Below are 21,489 nucleotides of genomic sequence, written 5' to 3'. Positions count from 1 at the left end.
GAGTTGGAGAGAGAGGAGAGAGCTAGAGATGGAGGGAGAGAAAGAGGGAGGGAGAGAGAGAAAAATGGAGAGGAGAGAGAGGAGAGAGATCTAGAGATGGAGGGAGGGAGAGAGAGAAATGGAGAGAGAGAGAAGGAGATAGTAAGACCAGTAAGGAAAGTTAAGAACAAGGGTGTATGTAAGTAAATGTATTCTGAGTGACTGACAAAGACATGACAGCAAGAGAGAGGATTGGAATGGTGTGTGTGTGTGTGTGTGTGTGTGTGTGTGTGTGTGTATGTTGGGTGACTGCTGGCGTTGTGAGGCCGGCTAATCCTGACGTGATTACCAAAGGCCAGCCTGATGAGGGGTTAACCCCCACAGCCCACTTCTCCTAGCTCCACCCTTAAAGACACACACACACACACATCATACAAACAAAACACACATGCACGCAGTCGCAGTCACACACACACACACACAAACACACAGACTGGAGAAGCCCAGACGCTTCATTCAGTGTCACTGGCCTCATGGCTTTCCCTGGGTCGGCCTACTGTCTCTTTAATCTGAAGCAATCTTGATCGCGACTGCTGCTGCTGCTACTGTACAGCCCAGGGCAAGGGAGCTTGTCTCACACACACTCTCACACACACACACACACACACACACACACACACACAATCCATCACAACTGCCCATGCCCTACCATGCGGCTACTGGCACAACCACAGGGCGCGGGAACGCTCCAATGCAGCCAAGATCCAGCTAGCCGTGCTCCACTGTGTGTGTGTGTGTGTGTGTGTGTGTGTGTGTCTGTCTGTATTTGTGATAGCAATTCATGTATGAGTGTCTGTGTGTGGGTGTATGATGGTGAATGTGCAAATAAGTTTCTATATTTAATTAACATTTATTTACATTAACTTACTGTAAATGTATGTGGAACTGTGACTAAATTGTGTTTATTACATAGGAATGTACGTTTACAAGAAACTGTACTGATGTTGGTCACGTGACCCTCTTTCAACGTATATATTCTGTCCACAAGCAGACAAAGCACTGTGTGCTTGAGCGTGTGTGTGTGTGTGTGTGTGTGTGTGTGTGTGTGTGTGTGTGTGTCTAGTTTTCATTCTTTCCATGTGTGAGAGACAGCATCAGTATGTGTGAATGAATGTGTGTGTTTATGTGTGTGGCCCTAAGTATGCACTGCGAACACGGAGACAAACGTGTGTGTGTGTGTGTGTACTGTACATGGGAATCTCCAAAGTATACCACAGCTTTGCTGCTGCGGACATGTCTCATGTCAGCACCCTGGGGCCCTTTGTGGCCGGCTGGTTAGGGAATCGGACTTGTGGCTGGTTTAATCCCTGACTGGTAGGAAAATGTGGGTGGGGGGAGTGATTTAAAAAAAGCTGGGATGAGGTGCCCTTGAGCAAGGCACATAACCCCCAACTGCTCCCCGGGCGCCGGATTAAGGGCTGCCCCCTGCTCTGGATGTGTAGGTGTCCTAGTGGGTGTGGGCTCCCAGCTCAATGTTCCAAGTGTGTGTGTGTGTGTGTGTGTGTGTGAATGTGCACACTGTGCACCCAGATGGGTAAAATGCAGAGAACAAATTTCTTCACAGGACAACCCTTCCCCTTACTGAGCTTATAACAGACATGTCCTCCGCACTATGTGCAGATCTTTGCCAGAATCTCTGTGTGGTTGAACACGTTAAACGTGGTTGTACATGCACGTGAACAGAATTTCCGCATGATCTTTGCATCGTTCAGACATCGTTCAGCTCATTATAATGCCGTCCGAAATACTAGGAGGGAAGTAGTGTAAAGTTGGGGGCGCTGTGGCGCAGCAGGCCGTACCATATACGGGTCCGAGTGCCCACGGGGACCCAGGTTCGAATCCGACCTGCGGTCATTTCCCGATCCCACCCCATCTCTCTCTCCCACTTGCTTCCTGTCAGTCTCCACTGTCCTATCCAAATAAAAGGCAAAAAGCAAAATAAAAAATCCAAATGTCGGGTTCCAAATGTCGGGATATGTTTTTCAGATATACGGCCCAACCGCTTGATATCCGCAGAACATGCGGACTTACACCTACAGTATGTCTGAAAGCAGCTAATATGTGGTGTGAATCATTGTGTGAATCATCAAGTGCTTCCTCTTCTACCTAAATGGCAATAGCTGCCAACATACACACTAGGGCTGTCAAACAATAAAAAAAAAAACTAATTCATCTCATTTATTGAAATGAAGACTAAAGTTTCTTAAAGGCCATTTTAAATACAAAATAAATCACCAAATTAATGAGTAACCACAAAGGGTGTATATTTGTCACACAACTGTTTAATAGCATCATAAACTATACACAGAGCTAGGTAGTTTCAGAGACAAACCTTGGGCCAGTAAAGAGCCATTTGAGTATGCGCCAAGAACTGCATTAGAGACTCTCCCCCGTTCACCTTATAAGTGGGTGGGGGAAGCCAGGAATGGGACAGCACAGCACAGCACAGCACAGCACTTGTTTTCACTTATAGTTTACAGCAGCACGCGCACAGCGCACCACTGCCCATCTAACTCAAATTTATTATCCAATTAGCAATTAGGAAGTAATGTTTAGTGCAGTCGTGGAAAAAATTCTGCCTTGTCATTTGCAAATTATCTTTTACACGGAGTTCTTTTGGCATGGCAAAAAATGATTTTACATGTTTTGACAAACCGACTGCATTTTCACTTGAAACTATATTAAACTAGAATATTCAGTGAATATCACTAGTTGACAAGATACTTTTGAAAATATCCTTAAAAGTTTGGGCATATGATGAGAGAGAGAGAGAGAGGCTGGCAGGTGCAGGTTTCCCACAAAGGAAGTAGGTAAACAAAATGTGCTAATTGCGTTAATACTTTTGAAAGCGTTAAGTATTTCAAAATTAATCACGATGATTAACGTGTTCATTTTGACAGCCCATTTTGACACACACACACACACACACACACACACACACACACACACAAAATGCACATCAGTGCTGTAAGCTCTGCTAAATATACAGTACTGTAATGATCTGATAAATTAATAAATAGGTTTTGTTTTCTCCAAACCCTAAACCAGCACATTGAAACATGCTTGCTTATAGTCTGCATAAGTCTGTTCGGATGAGTCTCCATGGACTGAGTGGATAAGTACATCTGCGCCGTTTGCTACGCACTACGCACAGACTGTGTCTGCAGAACTGAACTTTCACCTTCATGAGTGTGTGTGTGTGTGTGAGAGATTCTCATGACCTATGTGTGTGTGTGTGTGTGTGTGTGACGATCTAAGAGAGTCTGATGGTCTGTGTCTCTGTGTGTAGTGTGTGTCTGTGTGGGAGGGGATGCTGTAAGTGGGTGGGATTAACACACGATGCTTCGCTTATTGGTAGTCTGTAACCACTCCACCTTATGTAATAGGGATCAATTAGGGAAGTTCACTGTGTGTGTGTAATTGGGTCTAGTCAACCCTTGTTGAGGTCAGCCCTCTTTGTGCTCAATAACACCCTCCTCCACCCCCAACACACACACACACACACACTCACACACACACACACACACAGAGCAGACAGAGCAGCAAAGCAGCAAAGGGCGTCCATCAGAGGTCAGTGCTGGAAATAAACCCACCGAGTGTCCAAGGTTTCGTTTGCTGTTGTCAACACAAAGTGGCCTGCCTGCTCTACCCCAACGGCCGCCCTCAGCAGAACTTACCCCGAGTGTCCAGTACAACCACGTCAGCGCAAGGGGGGGAGGACAGGACAGAGAGAGAGCCTCAGGGACACTTGTGCTATTGGGTTTCAGTAGGAATAAGGCTCAAGGCTCAACACAGTCACTCAGGTGGATGACACGAAGATAGATGGATGGATAGATGGATAGAGATAGATAGATAGATAGATAGATAGATATTGATAGATAGAGAGAGATTAAGAGAGAGAGAGAAAGAGATACTTTCTTAATTGAGGGAAATATTTAATCCTTGAGGGAAATTTTCGTGAGTAAGTTTGGTTTCTCAGAAATACCTACTGTGTGGAAAAATGACAGCTCAGGACCTCTCAGATCCTGCCTCCCTGGATCACACAGGAGTGAGACAGCACAGGAGTGAGACAGGGTGACGCACTGACGCACTGAGGACGCCTTACCTGCAGGACGAGGATGAAGTAGTCGACGGGCTTGCCGCGTAGGTACAGGAAGTTCTGTGGCGCGCGCTTGTCGCTCTCGTTGAACTTGAGCTCCTGGATGACGTCGGGGTGCTTGAGGATCCGCAGCAGAACCTTGTCAGAGATCTGGAGTGGACTGAAGAGGTTCACCTCTGAGGAGAGATAGAGACAGAGAGGGAGAGAGAGAGAAATGGACAGATGATAACCATTACAACAGAAGGGGATCAGGAGAAACAGACAGTGTGAGAAGAGGACAAGGACCAAGCAAAAATGAGGGAAAGAGACAGATTCGGTTCAGGAGGGCAAACGTAACCCAAAGCTGTCAGAATTGAGGACAGTGTGGGCAACAATGGCCCCCGCACACCCCTCCTCCCAGCCCCCCCCCTCTGGGATCTGATGCAATCTGATGCAATCATACCCCATCCCCCCAACACACAAACACGCACACACACAATCACACACACGCACACACACAGACACAGACACAGACACACACACGCACGTACACACGCACACACACACAATCACGCACGCACACACACACACACCTGTGGCCAGGAAGCGGTGTGCAGCCAGTAGCAGCTGAGGGGAGATCTTCACTTTAGATTCACTCTCGTCTTTGAAGGCTGAGTAGTCCCGCTTGCTCTTGTTAGGGTGCACCTTTTTCTTGTTACGGTTGTCAGCTGAGAAACGAGTGAGAGACACAGAGAGAGAGAGAGAGAGAGAGAGAGAGAGAGAGAGAGAGAGAGAGAGAGAGAGAGAGAGAGAAAATATACAGCATAGTTGGACAAGTAGTATAAGAGAAACAGAAAGAAAGGAAGAGAGAGAGGGAGAGAGATAAAGAGAGGGAATGACCTTGAGTTTATATGGAGACCATCAAAGAAATGCTGGTAAAGGTCAGCTAACACTTTAAATCTGAACAAACAAAACAGAACCCGGGAGACGCTATAGAGACCAGACCACTAATTAAGCCAGGAGCGATGTGACCGCAATGTGGAGACACACCGCTCATTAAACTCACTATAGAGGTCCGACTCACACACTCACACACACACACACACACACACACACACACACACACACACACACACACACAACTTACTGTAGAGGTCCGACTCGTCCAGGATCTCTGACTTGATGATCTCTTCAATAACGTCCTCCAGAGTGACCAGGCCCAGAACCTCATAAAAGGGGTCCCCCTCTCCCTCACAGTTTACCTTCTGCACGATGGCCAGGTGAGACCTCCCTATAACAACAACAAAAACCATGGCCATTATATTCTGGGAGAGCATTTTCAGTTTTACAGAACCCTCAGTAAAAACTGTGCATTAGCTTACAAATCGAATACATTTCTTCATTTTAAATTCTGGTATGGCAGTAGTATAGTTTTATCGCCATCTTGGCACCTAACCTAAGACCAACTTAGAAAGGCTAAAGGGTGATTATTACGAAAAGAAAGCCTCATGTGTATAGTCTTTTCTCGCATTAAACAAACACTTAGCTTTTATGTATAAATCAGCATTGCAAATAACTGGTGCAGTACTGCAAGTCTTTTGGCTATACTGTTTAAAACAAAAGGTACTGTTAAAGCTTGTGATTCTGGTGAAAGGTTGTTTATATTTGAGCACATCACTTTTCAGAGCTCTTGGACGGTAGAAAGTTCTAGTTGGGTATGTAAGCCTGGGTTGTTTGGCTAATTTGGGAATCTGACTTTGTAGAAGGACTACAAAGTAAACATGATCAATCCTCACAGAATGGTAATCGTAGGGGCACTACTATTTTGACAAATGACTGTGCCAAAATCGCTATTTTTAAAACACTAAGACGGCTCGACACAACATGAAACTTTGATCGAAGTATCATCAGTGTCTCTACACATAAACTCGAGCATTGAGAACATCGTTTGTACACATAGTTTACTAAAAAGAAAGATTTCTCTCCTTGGCATCCTAAACACCTTAAAAATTACCCTGGCAACCTATTTTCCCACCATAAGCGAATTATGCTTTTTCATTACATCTCTTGGACCAAACATGAAAATACTGTAAAAGTGATGTCTACTCTACTCTACTATGTTTGCATTGTATTTCCCCACATCCATGGACAGATTATGAGCCAGTGAGCCCCTGGGCACAGACATGAAAAGGCCTTATTTGACTGAGAGGCCCCTTTCAAATACGAGGGGTGAATAACATCACCCATGATATAAGACTGAAGGACCCTTTTATGACAAAATCACAACACAAAGCGTCACCTATGTTATTTGACTGAGGGAACCCATTCTGTAGAGGTGAATAACATAACCCATATTATTTGACTGAGGGGCCCCATTCAGATATCAGGGGTGAATAACATAACTTGTGTTATTTGACTGATATTAGGGGTAGAGAACACAGAAGCTTATGGCCCCCGGTAAGCCCATTCAGTAATGCATAAACATGACCCCTCATGTAATGATAATTTTGTTCTTAACAAAGGCAAAGGTTACCTTGCCAACATCGACACACTTATAGTCTGGACGTCACCAGTTGGTCCATAGCCTGCTCTGTGCTTTCAGCTTTGTGCATGTGACAACCAACAATCCAGCAAGCTTCCGCTGTTCACCAATTACTACGATCACAATCATATGTGCGCTGTACTATGCATAGCCCGCGCAACATTGTTGGCAACATAAGTTTAAAACCCAGTGCCAGCGAGCTACCAGTGTTCATTGACCCTCAGTCGTGAATGTGCTTGGCGGTATGCTTGTGCAACTGTCAGACATGTAGCAATGTCTCATGTCCTTCAGCAAACCAAGGTTATATATAACTATATGTTTGTACAGATTGTGGAACACTTACATGCAAAAACACACTGGCTCTACTTAAAGACTCAAAAATCATTTCTATTGATTCAAAGGGCCAAAGTGTAAAAATAAACACCAACAACAAGAAATTAATTAAGGAGGGCTTGGAGACGTTTCAAAGCGACAGCGAGCATAAGACAGAACTCTTTGAAATTAAAGGACCAGTATGTAGGAAATAATGGAAAATAAATTGCAACCATTCCAAAAATGATCACCATATGTCATCAGAGAGTAAGGAAACACGATTAATTGAAGTAATGGCTTATTTGACAACATTACTATAACCCGTAAAACCCTGTAAAACCCGTGAAAAAAATGAGTTACGGGGTGGAATCTCTTGGAATTTTTGTTTATGTTTTGAACGATTAATTCTAGAATAGCGTATTAATAATGGGCTAGCGCGTCCTCCTATTTGGTTGCCAAATTATCAAAAGCCAACTGTCAACAGCTGTCAGTTGTAGTCATGAACAAGTAGGCAAGCAAGAGGCAAGCAAATTTCCAAAATTAAAACAAGAAACAACTTAAGTGGACATCGGAGGAGCGTCCTGAGATGGCGACGTCTTTGTCAAACGAAGAATATCAAGTCAGACACTATTTTGCCTTATTTAAAAAAATCGAAATTGCTCCTTTTGTTTCATAAACGAACTACAAAAGAAGTCACGTGACTTTACCCTTCGACGTTACTCATGGTAACATGGTTTGTTTATTAGCCTGGTTAGCATTGACACTTATCACTTACTGTCAGCTCTTCATGTGAGTAGAAGCACAACACCAGTTATCCAGACATAAAGGTTATCACCACGCGGTTTACATCACGTTCCGTTATTACAAAAATATGTTAAGCCAGTAAAGCAAATTGCCGTATTGATCAGTTAAAGATTAAGCGCCCAAACCTGTGACGTCACATGCAACTGTAGTCCATTATCACCATGTTGTGACAAAAACTCAAGACAATTCAGCTGATCCTAAAAATAAGGTATGACCACTTGATGCAATAGAGGTGACCCCAGTGCCTAACATATGGAAGGCATTAAATTAAGATCCCAATGTGCACCGAGATATATTTTTTCTAAAAAAAAAAATCCCATCCACTCCGCTAAACTCTAGGAACGCAACCACTAGATGGCGATGAGATTACTTTCCCTCATAGATATATATACTGACTAGATGTAGTCTTGACTACTGCTGTTCATTGGAACGAATGCGTCAATCGAGACGCCATCTTGCCGCGGTGATTAACTCCTCTATAATGCATTAACGTCAATCTGAGCAAAGATCTAACGAAAATAAAATCACCATAAATCGTCAAAATCTCCAGCAATTTTCTAGTTTTTGGTTTGCTCCAACTGACATGTATTTATGGTCGAGTCTAGAGAAAACTAAGCTTTTGACGATAATAAAGATACATTTTACCCGTCTAGCCCCATAGACTCCTATTCATTCTGCACTAGCAAGCGGCGGCCCCTAGAGGAACAATGAGTGAACTGCAACCAGGTTCGATACAATGAAAGTAAACAGGCTCTCCGTAGACAGGCTCTGGTTGAGGCCACATACCTCTCGTCTCATTTATTCGTATAAGTTGTAATCTTACCAGAAGTTGCTGTAGATCTGTAGAACATTTACTTCCGTGCTTTAACGTGGTCTGCTACTTCATACGCCAGTCGTTACTTTTTTAATCATGGGCCAATGCTATGGGCAAACGAGATGTAGCTTAATTCACAAATGACAAAGCCATAAGAAAAGTGATTTTCTTACGTTTCAACAACAACGAAACTGAGTTTGCCATCATTGTGAGAAGTTCCCAAATTTGTCGCTAATTGCTAAAAAGGTTTTCTGTCGCTGGGGATGGCCAAACGTCGCTAAATAGGTAACACTGACAATACAGGAGAACTAGTTTAGAGCTTCAGATCCCCGCTACAAGATGGCGGCGGTGTTGACGCATGCTGAGAAGCCGAAGGCGACATCTAGTCAGTATATATATCTATGACTTTCCCTCCCTATGTTCTCTATGGTTCGGCAGTGGAACGGTGGCAGCGCTAGCGTAATGCTAGCATTGAACAAACTGAGCGTTAAAGGTAAACTATGCAGTATTAGCAATTTCCTTACTGTTTTCTCGGATTTTGCTTCTTTTTCGCTGGCTCTGTTTTGAAGAATGTCTGAGAAACTCCATCGCTACCTTTTTCTAGCCGGTGCCTGGCGTGTATGTGTATTTGAATGCAGTAAAGCAATTCGTTACACTCGTTATACATGGATTTCTATGGAACGTCACGAAAACATGCATGCGCAACCAAGAGGCAGACACGGGTTTCCCGTTTACCAACAAAACTAGATGCACGCGCAGCCGTGAGGCAGGAGACGCTTGGTGGCCGTCCACAACGTTATAAACTTAACCTAAATAGTCAGCTGCTGTAAGCTACAATCAGATTTTTTTGTATACCCATTCTCTAACCATCGTGATTTCGAATTGGTGCAGTTTTCAGCACAAAAACTTTCTTTTGCTCTTTTGCATTGCTCTATGCTGTTCTATGGTGCTTTCTGCCTCTTGGTTGCGCACGCATGTTTTCGTGACGTTGCAAAGAAATCCATGTATAGAACAGCATAGAGCAATGCAAAAGAGCAAAAGAATAAAATGAGTTTTTGTGCTGAAAACTGCACCAATTCGAAATCACGATGGTTAGAGAATGTTAAATATGTTCAATATCCCTAACGGAATGCATGTCTTCGCCAAAAATGACAAAATACTGTAGTGAACTGAGCCTAGCTGGGTCATGACTGAACTCCCATGGTGCTGTGCAGTGTAAGTGTGTGTGTGTGTAATGTTGATGTTTTAGTGAGAGTAATTGCGTTTACCTTGTCATGTATGTGTGCTGGTATAGTCATTCTTTATGTTGTACCTCATGTGTTTACCCCGTGTATTGAATGTGACTACCCTGTTTGTGTATCGTGCTTGTTTAATTGACCTCCCTTGTGTTGCCTGTGTAATGATGCTCGTGTGTTTTGGTGCGTAACCAATAAAAGCCATTTTGAGACAACTTTGCAGTTTGTTACATTGGTGTCAGAAGTGGGATGACAACCCCTACTGGACGGGAGGAGAAAGCTCCAACTGATGCCCTGGCGATGATGAGTTTCCTGCCAAGACGGCTCTTCGACAGCGCGCTCGCCCATGGCCACCTGCTGGGCCCAGCAGACGGAGCCAGCCTGCAGCGTGACCGTGACGAAGAGACCCGCCCCCGGCTACAGGAGGAAACGAACAGCATCTCGCCACTTGAACCAGCTCCACATGGGAGCGATGGAAACCGGCCGGTCCCCGGTGCGACGGCGGCGGTAGAAGGGCGCCCCAGCGTAAAGTTGCCCCACTACAATGTCGAAAGGCCGCTGGCGACATACCTGGTACAGGTCCGGCTGGCAGCCGAGCTGAATGGCTGGTCGGCGGAGAGAACGGGCATACAGGTGGCATTGGCTCTGGAGGGAGAAGCGCTACAAGTATTAGAAGACCTGCCACTGGCGGAGCAAGTAAGCTGGACCGCAATCGAAGCAGCTCTGCAACGACGATTCGGCCAGAGAATCTTCATCAGCGATGCCAGAGAACAACTCACTTCCAGACGGCGACACAAGGACGAGAGACTGGGCAAGTTTGGGGCTGACCTGCAGCTGCCGGCGGGGCTACCCAACGTACAGCCAGAGTCTACATGAAGAGATGGCACCGGAAGCGTTCATGCGAGGCATCCACCCAGAGCGGCTAAAAGAACACCTTCGCCTGAGCGCCCCCAGCTCGCTGTCCGCGGCCCTCGCTGAAGCCGAACGCGTAGAAAACATCTTCTGCACAACAGAGTCGAAGCATTGCGTACGCCAGACATCGATGGAGGAAGACGGGGAGGAACTGGAGGTGACGCGGCAGACGGGCCAGCGAACTTCGAGCGGCTGATGGAGCGTGTCCTGGCGGGCATTCCACGAACATGCTGCGTGGTTTACCTGGACGACATCCTGTGTCATGCAACGGACTTCACCGGTGCCATAGGACATCTGGAGAAGGTGTTCGACGCTATACGAGGTGCTGGGCTCAAACTGCACACGAAAAAGTGCCACCTGTTCCGGAGGCAAATCGGGCCACAGACCCAGCTAAGGTGGAGACGTTGAGACGTTGGCCTGTTCCACGCGACTGAGCTGCGGAGCTTCCTGGGCCTGGCGTCATATTACCGGCGCTTCATTCGGGACTTTGCTATAGTCGCCAGCCCTCTGCATCATTTGACGCACAAAGGCCAGCTCTTCGAGTGGACACGGGAGTACGACGTGGCATTCCGGCGGCTGCGGAGGGCGCTATGCGAGGCGGTGGTGCTCGCTTTCCCTGACCCTCGACTGCCGTTTATTCTGGACACCGACGCCAGCGAAGTGGGCGTCGGTGCCATCCTCTCACAAGCAGGCGAGCAGGGCGAGCAAGTGGTCACATACTTCAGCCGCTCACTGGACCGAGCGGAGAAGAATTACTGCGTGACCCGCAGAGAACTGTTGGCTGTGGTGGTGGCAGTGCGCCATTTCCGAACCTACCTCTACGGCACACGGTTCCTGCTGAGAACGGACCACGTGTCACCTGGCTGCTGAACTTCAAAGAACCAGAGGGCCAGCTGGCTCGCTGGTTGGAGGCGCTCCAGGACTACGACATTGAGATTCGACACCGGGCGGGTCGCCTTCACGGCAATGCGGACGCCCTGTCCAGGCGTCCGTGTGCAGCAGACCAGTGCCAACACTGCCAACGGAGGGAGGGAGGAGAGGAGCCTGGCCGCGGCTCAACCGGAGCCCGCTCGTCGACTACAAGCTGCATCACCGCTGGCAGAGAGAGAGAGAGTCGCTGTTTTCAACGCTGCTGGATTACGAGCCCGTGTACTGGAACAGGTACATGGGGCAATGGGGGCGGCTCATTTAGGCATTGCAAAAACTCTTCGTCGGCTGAGAAGTCACTTCTATATGCCGGGATGCAGGCTGGACGTTGAACTGCATGTTCACTGCTGTGACGCCTGCACAGCGAAGAATGGCCCCACGCGACGCTCGCACGCTCCGCTGCAGCAATACGCAGTTGGGGCTCCCATGGAGCGGGTAGCCGTCGATATCATGGGCCCACTGACAGTCACAGAGCGGGGAAATCGTAGCTATGGACTATTTCACTAAGTGGCCGGAGGCGTATGCAGTGCCAGATCAGAGCGCCCAGACGACAGCGGACAGACTGGTCACTGAGATGTTCTGCCGGTTCGGGGCACCAGAAGAGCTCCACAGCGACCAAGGGCGGACTTGGTGTTCGGTTCGGCTCCGGAAGCGGAGATTGGAGGTAAGCCAGGGCTGGAATACTACAAGCAGCTACGCAAGAGACTGAAAGGAGTACACGAGTTGGCCAGTTTGTTACAATACGATGTTACATTAACTAGATGTACCGCAGAGCGCCGCCGCCCAGTCCAGCACATGTTTTCCACAAAAATAAGTCACGCTGAAAGGCATATATGATTCTGTCTCACTGAATTGCATTATGCACACTCAATTCTCACTGGTATCTGCTAGACAACAAGTACCAAAACATGATTAGTTCATAGATTTCCCATGTAATATACATTTTATACAACCCCACCCCCATCTTACACTTTCAATTTCGTGCAGTTTTGACCATGTCAGCCAGAGATATTGTGATGAAAACACCTAATGTTTTGCTTTTTAATTTTTAACTAGGTGGCGCTATACATTAAATAAGTGGTAATGGGATAGGTTGACATGCCCCCTTAAGACCAACATACAAAAAAAAGGTGGACCTCCTAGGCCCTACGGTTCTCGAGATATTCACAGAAAACTGTCTTCGGCCACCTACAGGCCAGTTGGTGTATAGTAACATAAATTAATTTATTGTGTGGCCCCCATGAACGGAATTCCACCTAAACTTGGCGTGCTTTCAGAGGGTGTCATAATGATCCTACACTTGCAATTTTGTGCAGTTTTGACTATGTTAGGTCACAGATACCTGCGATTACAACACCTCATTTTTACTTTTTTGTGTTTAACTACAGTAGGTGGCGCTATACATGAAATGAGTGGTTATGGAATGGGTTGACATGACCCTTTGAGATCAACATACAAAAGAAATGGTCCTCCTAAACCCTACGGTTCTCGAGATATTCACAGAAAACTGTGTCTGCCCTACCCTCCTTTCGGGGGTCCAGTCCAGCGGGGTACAGATCAAAACGAAAACAGGAGGTTCCATGCTATCCATGTGGGGTTACATGCCCACCAAGTTTAAATGGTACCCGGTCTTACAGTGTCCCGGGAATCCTTGACGGAAATTTGGACATGCGAAAAAGAAAAAAAAACCTATATGACCGCCGCTTCGCTGCGCAGCGGTCATAATAATCCAAATGAACGTCAAACTTTGAAATATAGTCTGAAATGAGATGTTTTTATCATTGAGACAACAGGGGTATACAAAAAATCCGATTGTAGCTTACAGCAGCCGACTATTTAGGTTAAGTTTATAACGTTGTGGACGGCCACCAAGCGTCTTCTGCCTCACGGCTGCGCTCGCATCTAGTTTTGTTGGTAAACGGGAAACCCGTGTATACTTCCTGTCGGCCCGCCGGCCCACAGTTGCAAGGTGAAGCGAGACGGTCACCATTCACCCCGAAAAAAGTCATATAACCATTCCAATGACTCTGAAGCTGATAAATTAAGGTAAATTAAGCTAAAAAACTAGCATATTAAGCTAAAAAACCTGCATAGTGTGCCTTTAATTAAACCAGAGACTTTCTAATGAGGAGACACAGCACTCAAAAAATCCTCCATAGAAATGCATGGGGTTAGTTTGTAACGCCAATATGGCTGTTGTCTACACATATCACACCCCTTCCTCGGCAAAACGTCGACATGTGAAGACATCGTGCCAATCATGTGTTGTGAACTCGCCGCTGGAGCAAGATTGCCGTGAAGCCTTGCACGCGCATTTCTGCCGAAGAGGATGCCCGATGAGTGACCAAAAAGCGTTGCTATATGGCCGCCGAGTGGAGGGACTTGCCTAAAAGGACTTTGGTTAAACTTGGTTCGACTTTCAAAGCGCAACGCAAGTGTATGGACCCTTTCAAGAGAGTTCCATTATCAGCATCATAGTTGGCCCCACAAGACTTCCTTTTTAACATTCCATATGTTATCTTAATGCAGAGGAAGTAGATTGGGGCCCAAATAGAATGTTCACCCCCACACCCTCAATGTCACGTCCAGCATGTATGCCAAGACGCACAAACACACATGCATGTGGTGAACTGCAGCGTCAACACTCCTCTAATTTTAGGCTGCAGCCAGTTAAAATATAGGCCTACATATCAACCTACCGAAATCAAAGCCCCTCTTGCTACTTTGATATCACCGGTGTGGAAGTATTCGTTCATTCACGTCAATTAAAACTAACTTAGCCTACTCAACTTAGCAAGTGAAAAGATGGTCTAATTACAGTCCAAAGTTACTTTAAGGCTTAAAATGGACATTTATAAGTACATATTCCATGAACACTAACCTTGGGTCTCTTCGGAGTGTGCTGAAACAATCAAATTAACATTCTGTGTTGTTTCATTTTACTATGTTCACGTCTCTGTTTTAGCCTAAAGTTAGTTCTGTTTATATTACAACCTCGCGGGTGGAACGGTTTCAAAGCTGTTTCAAAATAAAAGCCCCACGAAAAAGAAAAGGAAAAGGCCAAAAAGAGTAAATAACATATAAGGAATGCATTAATAGTAATATTTAAAAAAGATCGAAAATCGAATCGAATCGTGACTTTAAAATCGAAAATTACATCGAATCGAGGATTTGGAGAATCGTGACACCCCTACTAACAATACTGCACCGAGACACCACTGTTTATTGCTTATTGTTTATAATGAAGTATAAACAGCACAGACTACTAGACCACTGTGCAGTAAAAGCCATTACAACCATCAGCTGATGATGGTGGTGGAGGTGTTTTAAAAAGACACACTCCAGAGGGGATTTCAGCATGAATGCAACATGAATATTATTATTAGCAGCGCAGCATAGCGGGCGGGCGGAAGGCCCCTGCCGCTGGCCTTTCTGTGCATTCATTATTTACAGCGTGCACTTATGGCTATCGAACTGCTGCTGTCAATCAGCCCGTGGAGCGGCCACTGCCAGGCAGGCAGGCTGGGGTGCTCCATCAGCGGCTTCAGAGGAGTGCACAAGAGACCGGACGCGGATTAGTGCTGATTCAGGAGCGCAGCCGGCCCCTGGAGGGAACCTCAGCAGGCACTGAGCCAGAACTGAGCCAGAGCTCGGCCGACTGTTCTTCCTCTCTACATGATTTCCTGCCTGCAGCCCTCAGACTGCGTTGCTCTCTATGCGTCTATGCGTCATGTAGTGCCGATGCGCAGAACTAAAAGAAATGAACTCTCTTTCCTTACAAGAGCTTTTAAGTTGTTGTTGTTTTTTTTAATAAATTAACTATTATTTTATTATATTTATTTTATTTTCGTACAATTTCTTGTTTTCTGCTTTAATGTACTCCAGGGCAGGAGAGCCAAGGAGCTCTGGGGAAATGACTGTGATGAGGGGAAGAGAGTCGGGGACTGATGAGGAGATGAGGACTGAAGAGAGAGAGAGAGAGAGAGAAAGAGAGAGGGGGGCAGAAAGAGATGGAGAGAACTGAGGGAGGAGGGGAGAGGCAGAGAGAGGAAAAGAAAGAATTGAGTGGAAAGAGAAGGAGCGAGAGAAGGGACAGCTATAATCTGCTGTGCTGGCCCCTGCTGCTGAGTGTGTGTGTGTGACAGACTAGCTAGTGTGTGTGTGTCTGGCTGTCTGTGTGCCTGTGCGTGCTTACGTGTGTGTGTGTGTGTGTGTGTGTACACACATCTTTGGGGACAGTGCAGCCCTCCAGCTGAGGTCACGCCACCGTGTGTATGTGAGTGTTAGTCTGGACTTGACAAAATGTGACAACATTGTTTGTGTGTGTGTCTGTCTGTCTGTGTCTGTGTGTGTGTGTGTGTGTGTGTGTGTGTGTGTGTGTGTGTAATCTCTGCCCTCCAGATGAGGTCAGGTCACTATGTGTGTGTGTGTGTGTATGTGTGAGTGTATTTGCAATGGGAGTGCTTCTATGATGTGAGCCCTACAGAGAGCTGCACTTGCTGCATAAGAAATGTCCCACTCACAAACTCAGAATTCCTACAAAGGTCTTTCTGCCTTCAGAAAGTCCCTTTAAACCGTGAAGCTACACACAAACGTGTGTGTGTGTTGGGGGAGGGGGGGAGGGGGGTTAAGCCCAGGAGGTGACAGGACTCCTCTTCAAATGACAGCAACGCAGCGGGACAGAACTGAAGTGAACAGGGGGGAGGGAGTGGAGGACCTGGAAGTGAACTTTTCTATTCTGTGCCTTCTTTCACATTCTGTTTTCTGCCACACACACACACACACACACACACTGTTACACACACACTCCACACACACCCTGTCTTGTCTTATGTTATGCCACACACACACACACACACACACTGTTACACACACACTCCACACACACCCTGTCTTGTCTTATGTTATGCCACACACACACACACACACACACACACACACACACACACACACACACACACACACACAGTCCTGTGCTTTCTTTACTCCCCGCTGGGAGGCATATACTGATCAAAACCACCAAGCTATCTCAAACTCATCCCAACAAGAACCACCACTGCACATCCACAAACCACATCCATAATAGAAACCACGTCCACTAACTGCACCGATTAGCCTGCTAATGATTTTGGTCATTAAGTTAATTGCTAACCCATTGGGTCTCTATGTTAGCCTATCAGATAGCCATCTCTAAATCTCTGCACCCTATAATATAACTGTCCTGGCCTGTCCTTGCGCATCCGCTCAGCCACCAGCCTTTGGCCATTATTAATCACTTTCTTTGAAGTCAAAAATGACATGCACACACGCAACAGTCAAAGTCAAAGGAGAGCGACTAGCTGAGTATGAGGCGCTGTGCTCAGACTCTAAAGTGTCCTACAGCCTGCTACTGTCCTCCGGGTGCTAACAGGAAGTGGACAAGTCATCTTGGTGGGGGCATGGCTATGGCTGTGTGTGTGTGTGTGTGTGTGTGTTTGTGTGTGTGTGTGTCATCATGGTGTGGTGGGGGCATGTCTGCGTGGTGCGTGACCTCTCTGTCCACTGAATCCCGCCACCGGAGAGAGGTACGTCCTGATTGGCCCAGACACTGTCACGACAACCACAAGCGGACAACACACTGCTGGGTAACGCACATACACACACCCACACCACCTTTCCACTCATCAATACACTGCCTGCGGTCACTGGGGGCTGTCTATATTATCATTTGAGAGAGAGAGAGAGAGAGAGAGTGTGTGTGTGTGAAAAATTAGTACCATGGCAGCCAAGTTCCAAACACATGTAATCCATAGTGTCAAAACAACAAGTCTGATGTTGTGTGCTGCAGCCAAGAGCTCCACTGCACAGAGAGGGCCCAACACTCCTCTCCACTTCTCTCCCTCACCCACTGCAGCACCAGAGACAGGAGAAGGCACTTTACAATACAGACTCTTTTTTTAAATACATCAATGGACACTCTCTTTAAGAAAAGCATATGAAAAAATGTCTGCAAAAATACTACATCATTGGGTTGATCTTCGCACGTCACATACACAAGATCTCAGACTCTCTGTCGCTAGGGCTAAAAACTGACAGCTGCCTCCCCGTCTCTGGAGATCCTTTTACATGTGCACCAGGACAGACATGACTGGGAGGAGGAGGCATCAATGAAATGTCTTTCCTGGCTTGAACAAAGACATTATGAACAGCTGCTATCCTGTGTGGTGCTATTTTTATTATGCAAATAGGTATTACAACTGTTGTTACTTTGTATTTATATGCATGACAGGTAGGTATGATAAAAAACAGTGCATCATTCCTGTTGTGGTCAGCCACCCCCTAGGGTCGCCATACCTCCCTTCCTCTTAAACATGCACTGACCTTTCTTGAACTCCTCCAGCATGGCGTCCAACTTAGTGTCATGGAAGACAAAGTGGACAGGGTGGTTGTAGAACTTGGTGACAGTTTTGAGCGTGGTGCAGTCATCTGGATCCACAAATGCCAAATCCTTGACATACAGAATGTCAACAATGTTTGAGCGCTCGTCCTCATACACCGGTATGCGAGTGTAGCCACTTTCCATTATGTCCGACATAGTGTTGAAGTCCAGGATTGCGTCCGTGTGGATCATGAAACAGTTGGCGATAGGGGTCATCACGTCCTCCACAGTTTTGGTCCTCAGCTCTAATGCTCCCTGGATCATGTTGAGCTCCTCTTTCACCAGGTCGTTGTAAGGCTCAGTTACTTTCAGCATCTCCACCAGTTTCTCTCGGTTGTACACATTTCCCATCTCCTGGCCCAGGACACAATCTAAGAGCCTACTGATGGGGTAAGATAACGGGAAGGTGGCAAACATAAAGAATTTGGTCAACTGTATGGTGTTAGCCCCCACTGCTAAACCGTGACGGGAGCAGAGAGCCTGGGGAACTATCTCACCAAAAATTACAATACCCACAGTGGAGGCGGCCACTGCCCCAAGTCCCGAACCGATCAATTCGTCCAACATAATGGTCAAGGTGGTGTTGACAAGCACATTGCCGAGCAAAAGTGAACACAGCAGGTAGTTTCCTTTCCTGCGAATAGGCTCGATTTTGCGAGCATCCCTTCTCTCTTTCTCGGTACCACAACTTTGGACGATACGAAGTTCCATAGGATCAAGAGCCATTAGTCCGAGATTAAGCCCGCTGAATAGACCGGACAGTACTAACAGAGTGGAGACAAGGATTACCTCGCACCACAGTGGCAAGAATGCCTTCTTCTCCTCAACCACCCGAACCCTGCCCTCGTTGTCCCCCAACAGGATCCACTTGTCCCCCGGACCGTCCCTCACGCAGAGGCTATAATCTTTCTCGCTTTCGGTCTTGCGGAGCGGTTTGATGTTGATGCTCACCATCCCTGATGTACCTCTGCTGCTGACATTCATGAAGCTACTGATGGTGAAATCTTTGGTGAAATCAGTACAAGTCCTGTTAGCATCGCCGTTATAATATTTCTCATCCTCACCCTCCCCGTGTTCCATGAACCTTATCTCTGACGAGGAGTCCGAGTTGAACTGCACCCCATAAAACCTGAGCTGGACAGTGCTCTCTTCTGTTACCTGAATGACCCCATCTTCTGTTGTCGTGGACGGTTTATCACTCCTCTCCAGCCGCATGCCCAACACTTGGGTCCCGATTACACTCGCTGTCTCTGTACGTCCACCAACGGCGCTCCAAAGAAAAACGATTAAAGTTATAATGTGTCCCTGTCCACTCCAGTCTGTCGCCATGTTTGTTTCACTCTCTGCGGGCAGCGGGTGACGTCACTTACTCACTTGTCGCATCCCGCCCCCCTCATTAACATTCATTACCATAATAAATTCTGCAGCAACGCCTCCCGGGTGGACGGTTACTCGGTGGCATCGACTACTAGGAGTGGACACCTGTCATATTTTCCTGACCTTGCATTTAAAACTGCCCGATGTCCTGGATTTGTCTAGTCTAAGGGAAGAGTTACATGGCGACATTGTGAGAATTCCTCATAGTCCTTGAACAAGGTCATCCCAGAGGTCACCAAGATGAAGTCCACATAGCTGATGCACCAGTCGGCTAATAGACTAAAGGAATCTTCTTTAATATACTCCTGTTTTTTCCTCGGCTAAAGCTCTGATAAAAAGAAGAACAAATGCACCATTACACCTAATTTGCAATCGCAATTCAATCCTGTATTTTCAAACCTGACAATAAATCTCATCCAAATCCGTTCATTAACAGACCCGGGGAAACTTGGCGCTCTGGAGGCAAAAAAGAGAATGCATACCAGCTGCTGCTATTGGCTTATGAGCCTATTGTAATGTAACAGCTGTTATGTAAACTCACATGGCGTGCATGGCATAGCCGAGCCTACTCAGCCGCAGAGTCCTGTCAGCATCTCTGCTTCCCCGGCTTCCCGGGGTCGGGCAGCAGGTCAGGCGCCGTCGGTCTTTCTCGGAAAGGCGGTACAGGTGAAACGACACGGCAGTTTCAGATGTCCCTAGGTCATGCTACAGCTCCAGTAACTTTACGCAGATATGTAATATTACCCTTCATGTTCAGTTAGACCACATAACACCACTAGCCTATATATCTGACTCATAATAGAATTATTTCAAATACATTTAAAGTTAAATGTTGAATTTAAAGGTACACAAACAACAAAGCATGATGATTTCTTCGACAGATGTTTTTATTTTCACCTGATTACAAAAATAAATGACCAAACTGTTAGAGCTTGTATTTTCAGTTGTAAGAGGCTGCCATCTAGCGGTGATAAACAGAAATAGCACTGTACTGCAGGATTCATACCCTATATTTTTTTGGGAACCATGATTAAATAATTCCGTATATACAGTCAAATCCAATAACCTGTAACATCAATGATTAAAGGGTGTAATTAAATAAAAATGACATACAATTATGTGTGATTTGCACACCACAAGAACTTTGTGATTGATACATTTGAAACTGTCCTCTCAAACTGGAATGTGTATGAAGCGCAGTCTCCCTATTTGTTTTAAACATCTCCGTCTTCATGATATCATGATTGAGAATAATGACTCCACATACTTATATGACAGAGATCAAAATTATTTGTAAATGCTTGACTACATTTCCCTGAGACGTCTATACGCTCAGAAATGTGTCCTCTTTTCAGTCCCTCCAGGAATTCGCGATGTTGCGATCGCAACAATTAACGCAAATTCAGCAAATCCTCGTGAATTCTGGGCGACCTCGCAATTTTGTCCAAAACTGGAACTTTTTCGCAAATTTGACCAATCATCATGGTTTCCCGGTGAAATTTCACCTACCACAACAGTCCCTCGCGCAGAATATTGAGTCAGATGCCACACTCACTTCTGCAGACACCAGAGACTGCCCTATAACTTGTTCACTCCTCTGCAGTTTTGATGACAATAAATGGAAGGCTAACGTTAATGATCTGCTTTACTTGCATCTCTCAACCTGGTGTTGCTAACCTGCCTAGGCTATGAAAGTAAGTTAATTAAGGCCTACTTGGTTTACTGACATTTGAGTAGCTACAATATGCAACCCATTGGCAAACGTTTACACCTGGAGATGTCCTTTTAGCTCATGTCATGTTTGCTAGCTTGTGGGCTCAGTTTGTGTAGTGCTACCATAATCATAGAAATTAATAACATTGTAAGAAATGTACCTTTTCTATGATCCAAGAATGATTTCATACGAGTTATTTTTTAACATTTATTTTAACTAATGACATAGAAAACATCCCGAATTCCATCCACATATTGTAATGCACTAAGGAAAAAGTTATTTCCAGTCGTAGCCGAACACAGTGAGATGCGAGCGTT

At 46.1% G+C, this 21,489-nt stretch overlaps 1 protein-coding gene across 1 annotated transcript in view; it reads right to left on the bottom strand.

Moving 5' to 3' along the window:
- LOC125304694 (metal transporter CNNM4) overlaps nucleotides 1–19,864 on the bottom strand; it is a 30,137-nt gene extending 10,273 nt beyond the window's left edge. The window contains exons 1-4 of the mRNA XM_048259159.1: nucleotides 18,024–19,864; nucleotides 5,265–5,408; nucleotides 4,711–4,845; nucleotides 4,145–4,314 (exon numbers count right to left, since the gene is read on the bottom strand). Coding sequence (XP_048115116.1) covers nucleotides 4,145–4,314; nucleotides 4,711–4,845; nucleotides 5,265–5,408; nucleotides 18,024–19,410 — 1,836 coding nt within the window. The 5' untranslated portion in view covers nucleotides 19,411–19,864. The remainder of the gene's footprint in view (nucleotides 1–4,144; nucleotides 4,315–4,710; nucleotides 4,846–5,264; nucleotides 5,409–18,023) is intronic.
- Between the last annotated feature and the right edge of the window lie 1,625 nt (nucleotides 19,865–21,489).

The sequence above is a fragment of the Alosa alosa genome, chromosome 12 (assembly GCF_017589495.1).
Source record: "Alosa alosa isolate M-15738 ecotype Scorff River chromosome 12, AALO_Geno_1.1, whole genome shotgun sequence".
Taxonomy (NCBI): domain Eukaryota; kingdom Metazoa; phylum Chordata; class Actinopteri; order Clupeiformes; family Clupeidae; genus Alosa; species Alosa alosa.
The sequence above is the reverse complement of the archived record's forward strand: the minus strand, read 5'-3'. Positions and strand labels throughout refer to the sequence as shown.